A 15315-nucleotide genomic window follows, 5' to 3' on the forward strand; every position below is an offset into this window, starting at 1 on the left:
AAGTAATGAGTAATAGTATAAATATACAAGATGAATATAAAGCAGGACATTGTTAATTAAAAATAATTTCCAATTTTAAAACATTTATTCTTATGTACAAAACATCAAAGAAAATCATAGCACATTACTCTTCTTGTTTTTCTGAATAAAGTTATAATTTCATATCAACCTACACTAAGCTGTTGTATATTTTAAAAGAATTCTCTTGGTCGTGACATTGTTGCTTTGAAGTTGTCACGTCTAAGGTATGGCCTAAATGGATCATCAGGGTAATGACGGGTTTTCTTCCAGTAACGGCACACCTGTTAGGCAAAAAGAAATCTTGATTTGATTTCAGCACATGTCTCTGTATCCTTCAAATAGCACTTATAAATTATAACTTTAGGTGGAATAATCCTAAGAATTCTGTGAAGCTATCAATTCTACTTCCAACAATGCTTAATGACAATGACAATAACATACAGAAATTCTTAGTACAGCATATACAACTTGTTCTTCTTTCAACTGGTGTCATGAAATCATTGAACATTAAGAAGACTTACCATTTTATCCAGCATTTGTGACTGTGTGGCATTACAAAATACGTGTGTTTTTGCTCGCAATCGCTGCTTTTGTGACTTCTTCCACATTTTTTTACTTGCTCCCTGTCTTGCTCTGATCCACATTCCACGGCCTCCCCTGCAATATAGAACAGTTTTACGAAAATGTTGAGATGGTAGTTTAATTTGCTTTAGTTTGATGCTTTCACTGACCAATACTTATTTGAAGAGGAGCATCTAGACTAGATACCTTATATGCTCTGGCAAATAATTTTCCAAAGTCACAACTTATGCAGTTAAATAAGTTTGTCCAAAAATGTGCAGTTTGTTGTTGCATGACTACCGTTTAGCATTATGTACCATTAGTGATGGATGATATATTATTTATATGTTGTTTCTACACTATTAATATGGGTTATCATTGATGGCACAACCTAACATGGTTCAGTTTACTTGACAATTCTATGCTTGGGCTAATCAACACTGCATGGTAAAGAGGCAATCTGACAATATTGAGCGGCCAATAAATAAAAGCGGAGAATTGTGCAGTGAAAACAGAAAAGCGAGCAGCCAGGGGAGGAGGAAATAGAGGATGAGGAGGAGCAGGAAATAGATGATGATGAGGAGGAAATAGATGAGGAGGAGGAGGAGGAGGAGGAAATAGATGATGAAGAGGAAATAGATGATGATGATGAGGAAATAGATGAGGAGGAGGAGGAGGAGGAAATAGATGATGAAGAGGAAATAGATGATGATGATGAGGAAATAGATGAGGAGGAGGAAATAGATGATGATGATGTGGAGGAAATAGATGAGGAGGAGGAGGAGGAAATAGATGATGAGGAGGAGGAGGAAATAGATGGGGAGGAGGAGGAGGAAATAGATGAGGAGGAGGAGGAGGAGGAAATAAATGGGGAGGAGGAGGAAATAGATGAGGAGGAGAAGGAAATAGATGAGGAGGAGGAGGAGGAAATAGATGATGAAGAGGAGTAGGTAATAGATGATGAAGAGGAAATAGAGATGGAGGAGGAGGAGGAAATAGATGGGGAGGAGGAGGAGAAATAGATGAGGAGGAGGAGGAGGAAATAGATGAGGAGGAGGAAATAGATGATGAAGAGGAAATAGAGGAGGAGGAGGAGGAGGAAATAGATGAAGATTATGATGAGGAAATAGATGATGATGATGAGGAAATAGATGATAATGAGGAGGAAATAGATGATGATAAGGAAATAGATGATGATGATGATAAGGAAATAGATGATGATGATGAGGAGGAAATAGATGATGAAGAGGAAATAGAGGAGGAGGAGGAGGAGGAAATAGATGATGATTATGATGAGGAAATAGATGATGATGAGGAGGAAATAGATGATGATGATGAGGAGGAAATAGATGATGATGATGAGGAGGAAATAGATGATGATGATGAGGAGGAGGAAATAGATGAGGAGGAGGAAATAGATGAGGAGAAGGAGGAGGAGGAAATAGATGAGGAGGAGGAGGAAATAGATGAGGAGGAGGAGAAAATAGATGAGGAGGAGGAGAAAATAGATGATGATGATGATGAGGAAATAGATGATGATGATGATGAGGAAATAGATGATGATGATGATGAGGAAATAGATGATGATGATGATGAGGAGGAAATAGATGATGAGGAGGAGGAGGAGGAAATAGATGAGGATGAAGATGATGTGTCTGTGGATGATGATGATGATGAGGAGGAAATAGATGAGGAGGAGGAAGAGGAAATAGATGGGGAGGAGGAGGAAATAGATGAGGAGGAGGAGGAGGAAATAGATGATGAGGATGAGGATGAGGAGGATGAGGAGGAAATAGATGATGATGAGGAAATAGATGATGATGAGGAGGAAATAGATGATGAAGAGGAAATAGAGGAGGAGGAGGAGGAAATAGATGATGATTATGATGAGGAAATAGATGATGATGATGAGGAGGAGGAAATAGATGAGAAGGAGGAGGAGGAAATAGATGAGGAGGAGGAGAAAATAGATGATGATGATGATGAGGAAATAGATGATGATGATGATGAGGAGGAAATAGATGATGAGGAGGAGGAGGAGGAAATAGATGAGGAGAAGGAGGAGGAGGAAATAGATGAGGATGATGATGATGATGTGTCTGTGGATGATGATGATGAGGAGGAGGAAACAGATGAGGAGGAGGAAGAGGAAATAGATGGGGAGGAGGAAATAGATGAGGAGGAGGAGGAGGAGGAAATAGATGATGATGATGAGGAAATAGATGAGGAGGAGGAAGAGGAAATAGATGGGGAGGAGGAGGAAATAGATGAGGAGGAGGAGGAGGAGGAAATAGATGAGGAGGAGGATGAGGAGGAAATAGATGAGGAGGAAATAGATGAGGAGGAGAAAATAGATGAGGAAGAGGAGGAGGAAATAGATGAGGAGGAGGAAATAGATGATGATGATGAGGAGGAAATAGATGATGATGATGATGAGGAAATAGATGAGGAGGAGGAGGAAATAGATGATGATGATGATGAGGAAATAGATGAGGGTGAGGAGGAAATAGATGAGGAGGAGGAGGAGGAGGAAATAGATGAGGAGGAGGATGAGGAGGAAATAGATGAGGAGGAGGATGAGGAGGAAATAGATGAGGAGGAGGAGGATGAGGAGGAAATAGATGAGGAGGAGGAGAAAATAGATGATGATGAGGAGGAAATAGATGAGGAGGAGGAGGAGGAGGAAATAGATGAGGAGGATGAGGAGGAAATAGATGAGGAGGAGGATGAGGAGGAAATAGATGAGGAGGAGGAGGAGGAGGAAATAGATGAGGAGGAGGAAATAGATGAGGAGGAGGAGGAAATAGATGAGGAGGAGGAGAAAATAGATGATGATGATGAGGAGGAAATAGATGAGGAAATAGATGATGATGATGAGGAAATAGATGATGATGATGAGGAGGAAATAGATGATGATGATGAGGAGGAAATAGATGATGATGATGATGAGGAAATAGATGAGGAGGAGGAGGAAATAGATGAGGAGGAGGAGGAAATAGATGAGGAGGAGGAGGAGGAAATAGATGAGGAGGAGGAGGAAATAGATGAGGAGGAGGAGGAGGAAATAGATGAGGATAGGAGGAAATAGATGAGGAGGAGGAGGAAATAGATGAGGAGGAGGAGGAGGAAATAGATGAGGATAGGAGGAAATAGATGAGGAGGAGGAGGAAATAGATGAGGAGGAGGAGGAGGAAATAGATGAGGAGGAAATAGATGATGATGATGAGGAAATAGATGAGGAGGAAATAGATGATGATGATGAGGAGGAAATAGATGAGGAGGAGGAGGAAATAGATGATGATGATGAGGAGGAAATAGATGATGATGATGAGGAGGAAATAGATGAGGAGGAGGAGGAAATAGATGATGATGATGAGGAGGAAATAGATGAGGAGGAGGAGGAAATAGATGAGGAGGAGGAAATAGATGAGGAGGAGGAGGAGGAGGAAATAGATGAGGAGGATGAGGAGGAAATAGATGAGGAGGAGGAGGAAATAGATGAGGAGGAGGAGGAAATAGATGATGATGAGGAGGAAATAGATGATGATGATGAGGAAATAGATGAGGAGGAGGAGGAGGAGGAAATAGATGAGGAGGAGGAGGAGGAAATAGATGAGGAGGAGGAGGAAGTAGATGATGATGATGAGGAGGAAATAGATGAGGAGGAGGAAATAGATGAGGAGGAGGAGGAGGAAATAGATGAGGAGGAGGAGGAAATAGATGAGGAGGAGGAGGAAATAGATGAGGAGGAGGAGGAAATAGATGAGGAGGAAATAGATGATGATGATGATGAGGAAATAGATGAGGAGGAGGAAATAGATGAGGAGGAGGAGGAAATAGATGAGGAGGAGGAAATAGATGATGATGATGAGGAAATAGATGGGGAGGAGGAGGAAATAGATGAGGAGGAGGAAATAGATGAGGAGGAGGAGGAAATAGATGATGATGATGAGGAGGAAATAGATGATGATGATGATGAGGAAATAGATGAGGAGGAGGAAATAGATGAGGAGGAGGAGGAAATAGATGAGGAGGAGGAAATAGATGATGATGATGAGGAAATAGATGGGGAGGAGGAGGAGGAAATAGATGAGGAGGAGGAGGAAATAGATGATGATGATGAGGAGGAAATAGATGAGGAGGAGGAAATAGACGAGGAGGAGGAGGAGGAAATAGATGATGAGGAGGAAATAGATGATGATGATGATGAGGAAATAGATGAGGAGGAGGAGGAAATAGATGAGGAGGAGGAGGAGGAAATAGATGAGGAGGAGGAAATAGATGATGATGATGAGGAGGAAATAGATGATGATGATGATGAGGAAGTAGATGAGGAGGAGGAGGAAATAGATGATGATGATGAGGAGGAAATAGATGAGGAGGAAATAGATGATGATGATGAGGAGGAAATAAATGATGATGATGAGGAGGAAATAGATGAGGAGGAGGAGGAAATAGATGAGGAGGAAATAGATGATGATGATGAGGAGGAAATAGATGATGATGATGAGGAGGAAATAGATGAGGAGGAGGAGGAGGAAATAGATGAGGAGGAAATAGATGAGGAGGAAATAGATGAGGAGGAGGAAATAGATGAGGAGGAAATAGATGAGGAGGAGGAAATAGATGAGGAGGAAATAGATGAGGAGGAGGAGGAAATAGATGAGGAGGAGGAAATAGATGAGGAGGAGGAAATAGATGATGATGAGGAAATAGATGATGATGAGGAGGAAATAGATGATGAAGAGGAAATAGAGGAGGAGGAGGAGGAAATAGATGATGATTATGATGAGGAAATAGATGATGAGGAGGAAATAGATGAGGAGGAGGAGGAAATAGATGATGAGGAGGAAATAGATGAGGAGGAAATAGATGAGGAGGAGGAGGAAATAGATGAGGAGGAGGAAATAGAAGAGGAGGAGGAGGAAATAGATGATGAGGAGGAAATAGATGAGGAGGAGGAGGAGGAAATAGATGAGGAGGAGGAGGAAATAGATGATGAGGAGGAAATAGATGAGGAGGAGGAGGGAATAGAGGAGGAGGAGGAAATAGATGAGGAGGAGGAGGAAATAGATGAGGAGGAGGAGGAGGAAATAGATGAGGAGGAGGAAATAGACGAGGAGGAGGAGGAGGAAATAGATGAGGAGGAGGAGGAAATAGATGAGGAGGAGGAGGAGGAAATAGATGAGGAGGAGGAGGAGGAAATAGATGAGGAGGAGGAGGAAATAGATGAGGAGGAGGAAGAGGAAATAGATGAGGAGGAGGAAATAGATGATGATGATGATGAGGAGGAGGAAATAGATGAGGAGGAGGAGGAGGAAATAGATGAGGAGGAGGAGGAGGAGGAAATAGATGAGGAGGAGGAGGAAATAGACGAGGAGGAGGAGGAGGAAATAGATGATGAGGAGGAAATAGATGATGATGATGATGAGGAGGAGGAAATAGATGAGGAGGAGGAGGAGGAAATAGATGAGGAGGAGGAGGAGGAGGAAATAGATGAGGAGGAGGAGGAGGAAATAGATGATGATGAGGAGGAGGAAATGGATGAGGAGGAGGAGGAGGAGGAAATAGATGAGGAGGAAGAGGAGGAAATAGATGATGATGATGATGAGGAAATAGATGATGATGATGATGATGAGGAGGAGGAGGAACTAGATGATGATGATGAGGAAATAGATAATAATGATGAGGAGGAAGAAACAGAGGAGGAGGAGGAGACAGAAGAAATAGAGGAGGAGGAGGAAGAAATAGAGGAGGAGGAGGAGGAGGAGTAAGAAGAGGATGGGGAAGAGGAGGAGGAGGAGGAGGAAGAAGAGGAGGAGGAAGAGGGAGAAGAGCACGAGGAGGACGAGGAAGAGGAGGAGGAGGAGGAGGAGGAAGAAGAGGAGGAGGAGGAGGAGGAAGAAGAGGAGTAGGAGGAGGAGGAAGAAGAGGAGGAGGAGGAAGAGGAGGTGGAGTAAGAGTAAGAGGAGGAAGAAGAAGAGGAAGAAGAGAAGAAGGGGAGGAGGAGGAAGACGAGGAGGAGGAGGGAGAAGAAGAGGAGGAGGAGGAGGAGGAGGAAGAAGAAGAAGGAGGAGGAGGAGGAGGAAGAAGAGGAGGAGGAGGAAGAAGAAGAGGAAGAGGAGGAAGAAGAAGAGGAGGAGAGAGAAGAAGAAGAAAAAAGGAGGAAGAGGAAGAGGAGTAGGCAGAAGTTGAAGCAGAAAAGGAAGGGGAGGAAGGAGATGAAGAGAAGGAAGAAGATTGAAAGGTGGATGAGGAGGAAGAAAAGGACTATGGAGAGGAAGAGGAATAGGGAAAATTAAGAACTTACCAATCAAGCCTTTTAAAACGTTTCAAAACCGCTTGCACAGTCTTGCGCTTGCCTTTCTGCAATGACCATTTTACAACACTCCGTGTCTGAGAAGCTGATGTGGCTGGTGTGGGCACGAGGAGGCTGGGAACTCCTGCAGGTGCCACAGGTTTTGTGGCAAAAAGACTGAAACATTACAGAATAATTTTAATTACTCTCAGGGTAAAAAACTATCAGCGAAAAATATCATCAAAGAAATATATGAAAAAGTAGTTAAGAAGTTAGAATATAAAGCTGAATGCTGCAAATATGGCAAACTAACTGGATTACATAATAAAATTTACCTTGATATCTTCTTTGAAATCAATCCATTTCTCAAGTGCACTGTGTGAAGCTGGTTTGCCTGACACAATAATGGCGGATTTAATCTAATGCAGGGCAGAGACGATTTACACTTATTTGTTGCCACGAATCTCACATTTGTGAAGGCTGCTCTGCTGCATGCTGCAGACAGCTGTGAGACTGACCGCAGCATCTGTAAGGTAAAGGGGGGGAAAATTTGGTGCCTTAGTGTCGTTATTCATCCTATTTATGTCAATACATTTGATCTTGCCTCTTTCTTTGCCACTGGACTGATCAATTGTCTTTTTTTTAGAGCTACAGGGAAAAAAAAGAAAAAGAAAGAAAGAAAGAAAAAAAAGTATTTTCAGAGATGCAAGAAAACCAAGAACAAAAAAATATTAGTTACACTTGAACATTCTTTAGGAAAATATATAAAAATGCTACAAAACAGTATCTTTTTTATGACTCAAGTTTTACAACAATGTGCTTGACATCACTTTTGGTCTGATAATGATGAGTTAACTCATTTTCACACTCTTTTTTATCTACCTTTTTTTGAAATGATGGATAAAAAGATCTCTTCTAATGCTTCATTTTCATTGTACTATAAAAGGGTAAGCAAGGTTGACAAGTGTGTCACTTTCATGATCTTTGGTCCATTGAAACAAGTGCAGAAGCACTTAGAGCCATCAAGTTCCTTGATAATAACTGAATCAAATATTCAGAATAAATGAATATTTTTCCAAATTCCATCTATGTACCTTAACCTACAAATTGAAGATTGCTCGTCATAATCATGAGCACTCAATAATGAATATCAACCAAACCAACTTAGGGCAAAGAAAATGACTTAGGAATGAACAAGATTTCAGAACTGGAACTAATAAGTATAACCTCAATAGGCTTCGAAAAGTGTCTTTCCTAATAGTTGAATTGGATGTGTTCTATCTAAATACATCAGACTGCCAGAGGCTCCATGTTCTGTAGTCCAACAAAGACCTTCACTTATTAAGTCCTTTACCTTAATTTATATAAAAAAAAACGTCAGATGGAGGTACATTGGCCTTTGCCAGAGCGCCACTTGAGACGGAAGCTACAGGAATTAGTGGTAAACGGACGAACGTAATAGTAAGATTTATGTGGAGTGTAGAATTGGCTCTGTTTTCGCTGTTGAGCTAATTGTTCATATCCATTTCCTCAATTACAACATTAGACAACTATACCGGAGAACAACTCCACACGTAATGTTTCTTTCCACTTTCAAGAAACTTTTAACATTCATTTTCAAAAATATTCCTTCTTTTCACCTGAAACTACAATCAGACTGTGTATTTCTTCTCTTTCATTGACATATTCCCTTTAAAAAGCCAAACTTACCTTTATTTTTCTCCTTGAGTTACGTGTGTTTACCAGCAGCCGTCTGCACTGTAGGGAATTGCAGTACAGGCTTATATATTTTTTGTCTATGCATATTGCAGCAATGTACTAAAATTGTAACGATCATTATTATCATCTGTATCCACTGACAAAAAGGCCATGAAAGTTTTAATGCTTTAATATAAAAAAAACTCCACCTTTGCCGTTGATTAGAGTAAGGGAAACGAGCGCAAAGAAAACCCCAATGACAACAAACGGGCGAGACTGAAGGCGACTCGCGAGCCTCTGAGTCCGGAGAAAGCTTTCCTTTTTCGATTTTCTTCGGCGTCGCAACCACCGCTACCTACTCATCGAGGGAGAAATACTGCATGAGGCCTTTCGAACCCGCTTTCAAGAGAAGAAGACGTTCTCGTGACGCGAGAGGGCCGTGGTATTATGGCCTCACAAGCTAATAGTAGAGGTAAGTGACGAACATTTATTTGGGAATTGGGAGAATGACATTGGGAAGCTGGGAGGTAAATAAGGGAATTCGGTGAATGTCTGGGAGATGCAGAGTGTCATGCAAAAGTTATCATGGAAGTATATTGGCCTGGTTCTGTATTCAAGTAGGTAAATTCAAGTAATTCCATTGAAACCTACGGATAGGTGTGAAAGGCCTACAATCTCTCCAGGCTGATAGTGATAGTGGCAAGATAGAGCTGAAACTCTGGGGCATGGAGTGGACTTAGGCTGTGTCGACAACTAAGACTTTTTGTTCTCTACAAGAATATCCCGATCCATTTGTCCTAGCACAGTGTGTGAAGATTAATCATAAAAATTCCCCTTAAGTTGGGATAGTATAACACATAACTGGTTGTAACATTCGGAATAGAATATATTTTAATTGCAAAACCGACTCATTTAATTTCATTGATGATATAACAAAATGTCAGTGTTATATAGGAACATGTATCATTGAGACTGGAATTAGAAAAATAAACACTCATGGCAGTTGAGGCCAAAGTTACCTAGTTGTCAGCATTAGGGAAGCAGTCATTGTGGTGTGGGTGATGCTCACTCATTTGCTGTACGTACGAGATTCCAATAAAGATCAAAAGCGGGAATAGATAAGGTTACTTGCGTTTCTAGGTTGGTGTTTTAAGAATTATGATTTCTCACCACTGACAGATAGCAATGCTCAGCGTAAAATTCTAGAAGATTTGCAGTTGAAGAAGCAGATGATATTAAAACAAGGTGTGTCCCAAGCACTGAGTGCCCCAGCTACATCTCAGCAACCCACTGTAAGTAATTATGAGTATCTGTTGCAGTTGAGGTAAAAGCATTTGGACTTAATTAATTTACAGGAATCCCCAGTCAGTATGAAAATAGTCCATGATTAATAAAATAAATGCTTTCCATGTTATAATTAAGGGTATGTACCATATAGCTGATTGCACACAGTTAACATTTTATTACCAAACTCATTTCAGGAATTTTCCTTGTGCTCCTCAACGTCTTGGTAAGACGTATCAAATTAAATGAATGAAGTCATCATCATCTCATTATTAAGATGATGATGATGGTGGTGGTCATGGTCATTATTAATAATAATGATAATAATAATAATAGGAATAACAATATTACTTCTACTACTAGTGAAAATGTCACAATCTATATATATTATAAATATGTCTGGAGTATCATTATTTTTTCTCAACAGGGGTGGTCCTCAGGTACAGACGGACACATTGCAGGTAACAGTCAACGATCCAGTTTACTTCAGGCAACATCATCAAGCTTTGGGTATTTTATTCCTCAAGACTCGTCTTTTGGAAATTTCATCTTGCCTGTCCTACCACGGCTTGAACCAAAGTGAAAGATTTATTGTGTGTGTTATGAGGAAGAAATGACGCTCATTTGGAAAGCATTTTTGTAATAATAGACACATATTCTTACTATAGTGTAACATAATTTGCTTGTCAAAATGATGAAACTGAAGGAGCTAGAATCTTGGCTCCAAGACATTACTGGGTTTGAAAATCCAAAGGTAAAACTTGAGCAGTATGAAACACCAGCTCATATTGCTGCACGGATGGTACACACGATGGAATCCTCATTTGGAGATTTGCAGGGGAAAGTTGTAGCTGATCTGGGATGTGGGTGTGGAATGCTGGCAATTGGAACAGTCATGATGGGTGCCACAGTCGCTTTTGGGTAGGTAGTATTTGTGATATTGTGAGTTGCATTTAGTAAAATTCTGTATGATGACCTGTTTGATAACCTGATATATAGTTGGTTTAGTAAAACAAAATAACAAATGAAAAGCAGATTTATGCTAAATTTTGTAATTTGCTTCGAGTAACCTAAGTCAGCCTGTGTAGCATAAATTAATTGATACTGTTATTTAGAATTAGAAATAAAGTAATATATACTGTTTGAAAATCTTGTTGATTGTTGATGGAATCAAAAGTTTGAATTACAGTTGGTAAGATGGTGGAATTTTACATCATCATTTGCAAAATTGTGGTTCTTAAAGATTTTAAAAATTTTACAGATTTGACATTGATGGTGAAGCTCTTCAGATCTGCCAAGAAAATCTGGAGGAATTAGAAGTCCCAGCCATTGAGCTGATACAAACAGATGTCAAGTTATTGGGAGGAGATCAATCAAAATTCCACAAGTTTTTTGACACAGTTGTCCTGAACCCTCCCTTTGGTACCAAACACAATCATGGTTCAGACATGGAATTCCTCAAAGTGGCTTTAGATATTTCCAAAACAGCAGTGTACAGCCTGCATAAGACTGCCACAAGAAGCCATATAGTAAAGAAAGCAGCTGACTGGGGTGTAAAGATGAAGGTTTTGGCTCAACTACGTTATGATCTCCCAAGTACCTACAAGTTCCACAAGAAGAAGTCAATTGATATTGAAGTTGATTTTATTCGGTTTTCCCATAAGTAGATCTGATGTTGACCTTGGGTACGTATGTTTGCAAAGTTAAATGAAATCAAGGACTGAGGTAATTCTGGTTGTTATTGTATTGGTAATTATATGCATTTGAATTTTGTTTTACTCTTTTGGAGTTTAAACCACCACCAATTCTAGTTTTTGTATGTAATATATGATAAAGAAAGAAGATTATATTTTTAAAGGACAACTTATTAGATTTAAAAGATTCTGCTAAGAAAGATATTTCATGAAGTGGACTGTACTGACATTACACAAACTTGAATGAAATTTTTGAACTATAACTGGTTGAAAGAGGTATAAGACCCTTGGTTCCAATTTAATGGACTGAAAATGAACTACTTACGGAGATTTATAAAGAAACTAAGCTTCCTTATTATAATTTGTAAAGATATGCAACATTGTGTTTTTAACTTTTATATTTTAAAGTGTAGTAAAATTTGTTAAAGTTTAATAAGACATTTTATTCTTTACAAAAGCACATACAAAGCAACATATATTGTGAAACAAATGAAAGAAACAAGACTATAATTAATAATAAGTGATTGATAGATATTACTCGTAATAATGCCATACAACAGTTATCAACCAACATAGTAATGCTTTTTTAATAAAAACAATGGAGACATAGACAATATGTACCATGTCCCATCTTTTAGTAGCAATACATCATCAGTATATTGTTCAGAACTAAGAAAAAAAAAGTGTATTAAATCTTTGAATGCGAATATCTCAAAAATATGATTTCTCATGCATATTATTCTGGCCCAAACAGTCGTCTTTTCACTCAAGAATGTAATCTTTGCTAGCTTGCATAGTATAAACATCAAAGTAAGGAGAAAGAAAAAGAGAAAAGGTAGACAATTTGGAGAACCCAGCAAAGGTAACTGGACGTAAAACTGGAACTTGTAATGAGTAAAATACATTTTCTTATCGTGTGTCATAACTTAAAGGATAAAATGAGAATGTTGGTACTTTTATCTTGAGAGACTTACAGGTTCATTGGTTTCTGAAAGGATTATATTTTTTTGGTTCCTGTTTCTAATTGCCCTACAATTTAGGGCAACTAGATATAGTAATTCATACTGAATATCATTCTTTTATTCTATATCTTAACTGAAGTTCAAATTGCTTACTTGAATGAACTCCATTTCTCAAGTATCTTCTCGAATGAAAACATGACAAAAACATTTAAATGACAGATATATTCTTATTTAATGTCTTTGATTAAACAATTACAATATTAAAAATCATAATAGTAATTAATATGACAAAAATGAGAATGAGTGATAATAGATTACCACTAACAGAGTCATTGCTGCAGGTCCAAGTTGAAAGAAAGAAAGAAAAAAACGCTCCCACGCACGCATACAAAGTTTTGTATAATAATAATTTCCCAATAGTGGTCAGCATTTTATACCAATGTCATAATTATAGATCTTGTTAAATGTTGCACCAAGGTGAGATACATAACAAAAGTAGAATTTACAGTACTTAATGTAAATTTTGGAAGACATCTCATTTTTTCTCTCTCTAAAGGTTTCTACAATTAAAATATTCATTTAGTATTTGGATGAAAATAGCACTAAAGGTGACTAAATCTAATATTATATTATTTGGAGTATTACAAATACACAAGGTTCCATAATTTTCAGGGATATCTGCGTTTAAAGACTGAAGTACATGCAGTAAGTTTCTATTGTGCTCAAGATCATTTTATAAAAAGCATATGGTACATTATAACAACAATTTACATTTAACGTTGGTATGGCATAGCAGAGAAGCTTTATCTTTACTACATCAGTAAAGCAAAACACTTCTACTCTTGACATTTGTTGTATAAAAGTAAGCCATGCAGATTTTTTTTTCTGTCCCTTCTAGTAATTTCTGTATGACACATGCTTTAGTTACAGATATGATAGTTTTGTAAAGGGGAACCGCATTGTTGTGAATGGCAATGAATTTTTATGAATATTTCTATCATATCCTAAAAAAGTAACTTTGTAATATGAAACTATCACTTTTTGGTGGATTCTGATAATAAAGTCCAAATATTTCTTCCTTGGTTACATTGCTCCTTTATTCTCCGTCACATGGAAATTATTAACAGAACAGTGATTCACTTCAAACAGTGTCAATCACCCTGACATATTACTTATTATAAAAAAAAAATCTCCAACCTTTACATCATCTTCAAATTAGCACATTCTCATTATATTTTTTTAGCAGAAATATTAGGTATGGCTTACTGGTCACAAATAAGACAAATATATTTGCAGTTACAAATACAAACATATATGCACCACTAAGACAACAAATGTGCATTTTATAAAAAAGATGCTGGAGAGACTAAGACAGAGAAAAGGAGATAATGACATTTGTGAAGATGGCAATAAAACACACAACCGGTTATTGAAACTTAATACAATCATGGTGCTTATTATGGACTAGACATTTTAAATCTGACTTTGGAAATACATTCTAACATTACACATTAAACTACAGACTAGATTATGAGATCATTATAAGTCTTGAACTTTGATTAAGCTTTTTAATACTGAAAGACCATTTAATTTCATTACAACCAAAACTTCTACTTTCACATTTATTCATATACATTTTCTAATAATCTTTGCAGTATGACTACATTCAACCACCTGCACTTCTTTCAAAGATTTAAGGCAAGCCATGTGTTGAAAACAATAAGCAATATTTCTTCTCAAAGCAAGAATTTCTTGCCTCTACTGTGCTTCCCTATAATTGTGTTTGAATACACCAGATATCACTGAGCCATCTGCTATTGATATGGATAGCTAAATGCTAGAAACCATTGCAGGGACTACAAAGATGCAGTGATTAACTGAAAAATACTCTACGTTTACCATACATGTATCTGTATGCATGTATAATAACACACACATGTATGCATATATAAAAATGCACACATGAATATATACATGCACCTATATATACATACATAAACATGATATAAGAGAGAGTGTGAGAGTAAGTGTGAGTGTGTGTGCGTGCATGTGTGTGTGAGTAAGTGTGAGTGTACATGTGTGCGTGCGTGTGTTAGTTTGTATATATGTATGTATTTATAAATACATACATACATACATATATATATATATATAATATGTAATATATATATAATACATATATTATATATAATATATATATCTATATTTATATATCTATCTACCTATACATATATATATATATATATATATATATATATATATATATATATATATATATATATATGTATATATATGCATATATATGTATATATATGTATATATATGTATATATATGTCTGTATATATATATATGTCTGTATATATATATGTATATATATATATATATATGTATACATATATATGTATATATATATGTATGTATATATATATATGTACATATACGTATATATATGTACATATACGTATATATATGTACATATACGTATATATATGTACATATACGTATATATATGTACATATACATATATATACGTACATATATACATATACATATGCACACAGACTCCCACATACATACAAACACATGCAAATCTATATTTGTGCAAATTTTCTTGAATTATTACATCAAACTTATGCACCAACACACTTCGTCAATCTAATTCTGCTGGAAAATAACACATAAAACATCTATGCACAATAGCTTACATAGTCTGCTTGATAAAATCTTTTTGAAATAAGACAAATGGCAAGTTATCTTGTATACAGCTACAACTAGTGACAGACAAGCCCTGAAAGA

General features: G+C 37.3%; 4 protein-coding genes across 4 annotated transcripts in view; 2 read left to right on the top strand and 2 right to left on the bottom strand.

Moving 5' to 3' along the window:
• Window positions 1-66: 66 nt before the first annotated feature.
• mRpL35 (mitochondrial ribosomal protein L35) lies at window positions 67-8726 on the bottom strand. Its single transcript, XM_027374944.2, has 5 exons — window positions 8591-8726; window positions 7216-7406; window positions 6893-7057; window positions 543-678; window positions 67-302 (listed from the first exon to the last, which is right to left on the bottom strand). The coding sequence occupies exons 2-5, from the start codon at window positions 7404-7406 to the stop codon at window positions 192-194; spliced, it is 603 nt and encodes a 200-aa protein (XP_027230745.2). The 5' UTR covers window positions 8591-8726; the 3' UTR covers window positions 67-191.
• A 113-nt stretch (window positions 8727-8839) lies between these two features.
• Window positions 8840-10445, top strand: LOC113822407 (Methyltransferase like 5). The gene is made up of 3 exons (XM_027374941.2): window positions 8840-9050; window positions 9758-9870; window positions 10290-10445. The coding sequence occupies exons 1-3, from the start codon at window positions 9026-9028 to the stop codon at window positions 10443-10445; spliced, it is 294 nt and encodes a 97-aa protein (XP_027230742.2). The 5' UTR covers window positions 8840-9025.
• Window positions 10446-10553: 108 nt separating this feature from the next.
• Mettl5 (Methyltransferase like 5) lies at window positions 10554-13593 on the top strand. Its single transcript, XM_070131702.1, has 2 exons — window positions 10554-10783; window positions 11124-13593. The coding sequence occupies exons 1-2, from the start codon at window positions 10554-10556 to the stop codon at window positions 11527-11529; spliced, it is 636 nt and encodes a 211-aa protein (XP_069987803.1). The 3' UTR covers window positions 11530-13593.
• The window catches only part of LOC113822411 (uncharacterized), a 9004-nt gene continuing 5671 nt past the window's right edge, over window positions 11983-15315 (bottom strand). The window contains exon 5 of the mRNA XM_070131701.1: window positions 11983-15315. This exon is cut by the window's right edge and continues 1554 nt beyond it. The gene's annotated coding sequence lies outside the window, so the exon portion shown is untranslated.

This window comes from Penaeus vannamei, chromosome 17 (assembly GCF_042767895.1).
Source record: "Penaeus vannamei isolate JL-2024 chromosome 17, ASM4276789v1, whole genome shotgun sequence".
In the NCBI taxonomy this organism is placed as follows: Eukaryota; Metazoa; Arthropoda; class Malacostraca; order Decapoda; family Penaeidae; genus Penaeus; species Penaeus vannamei.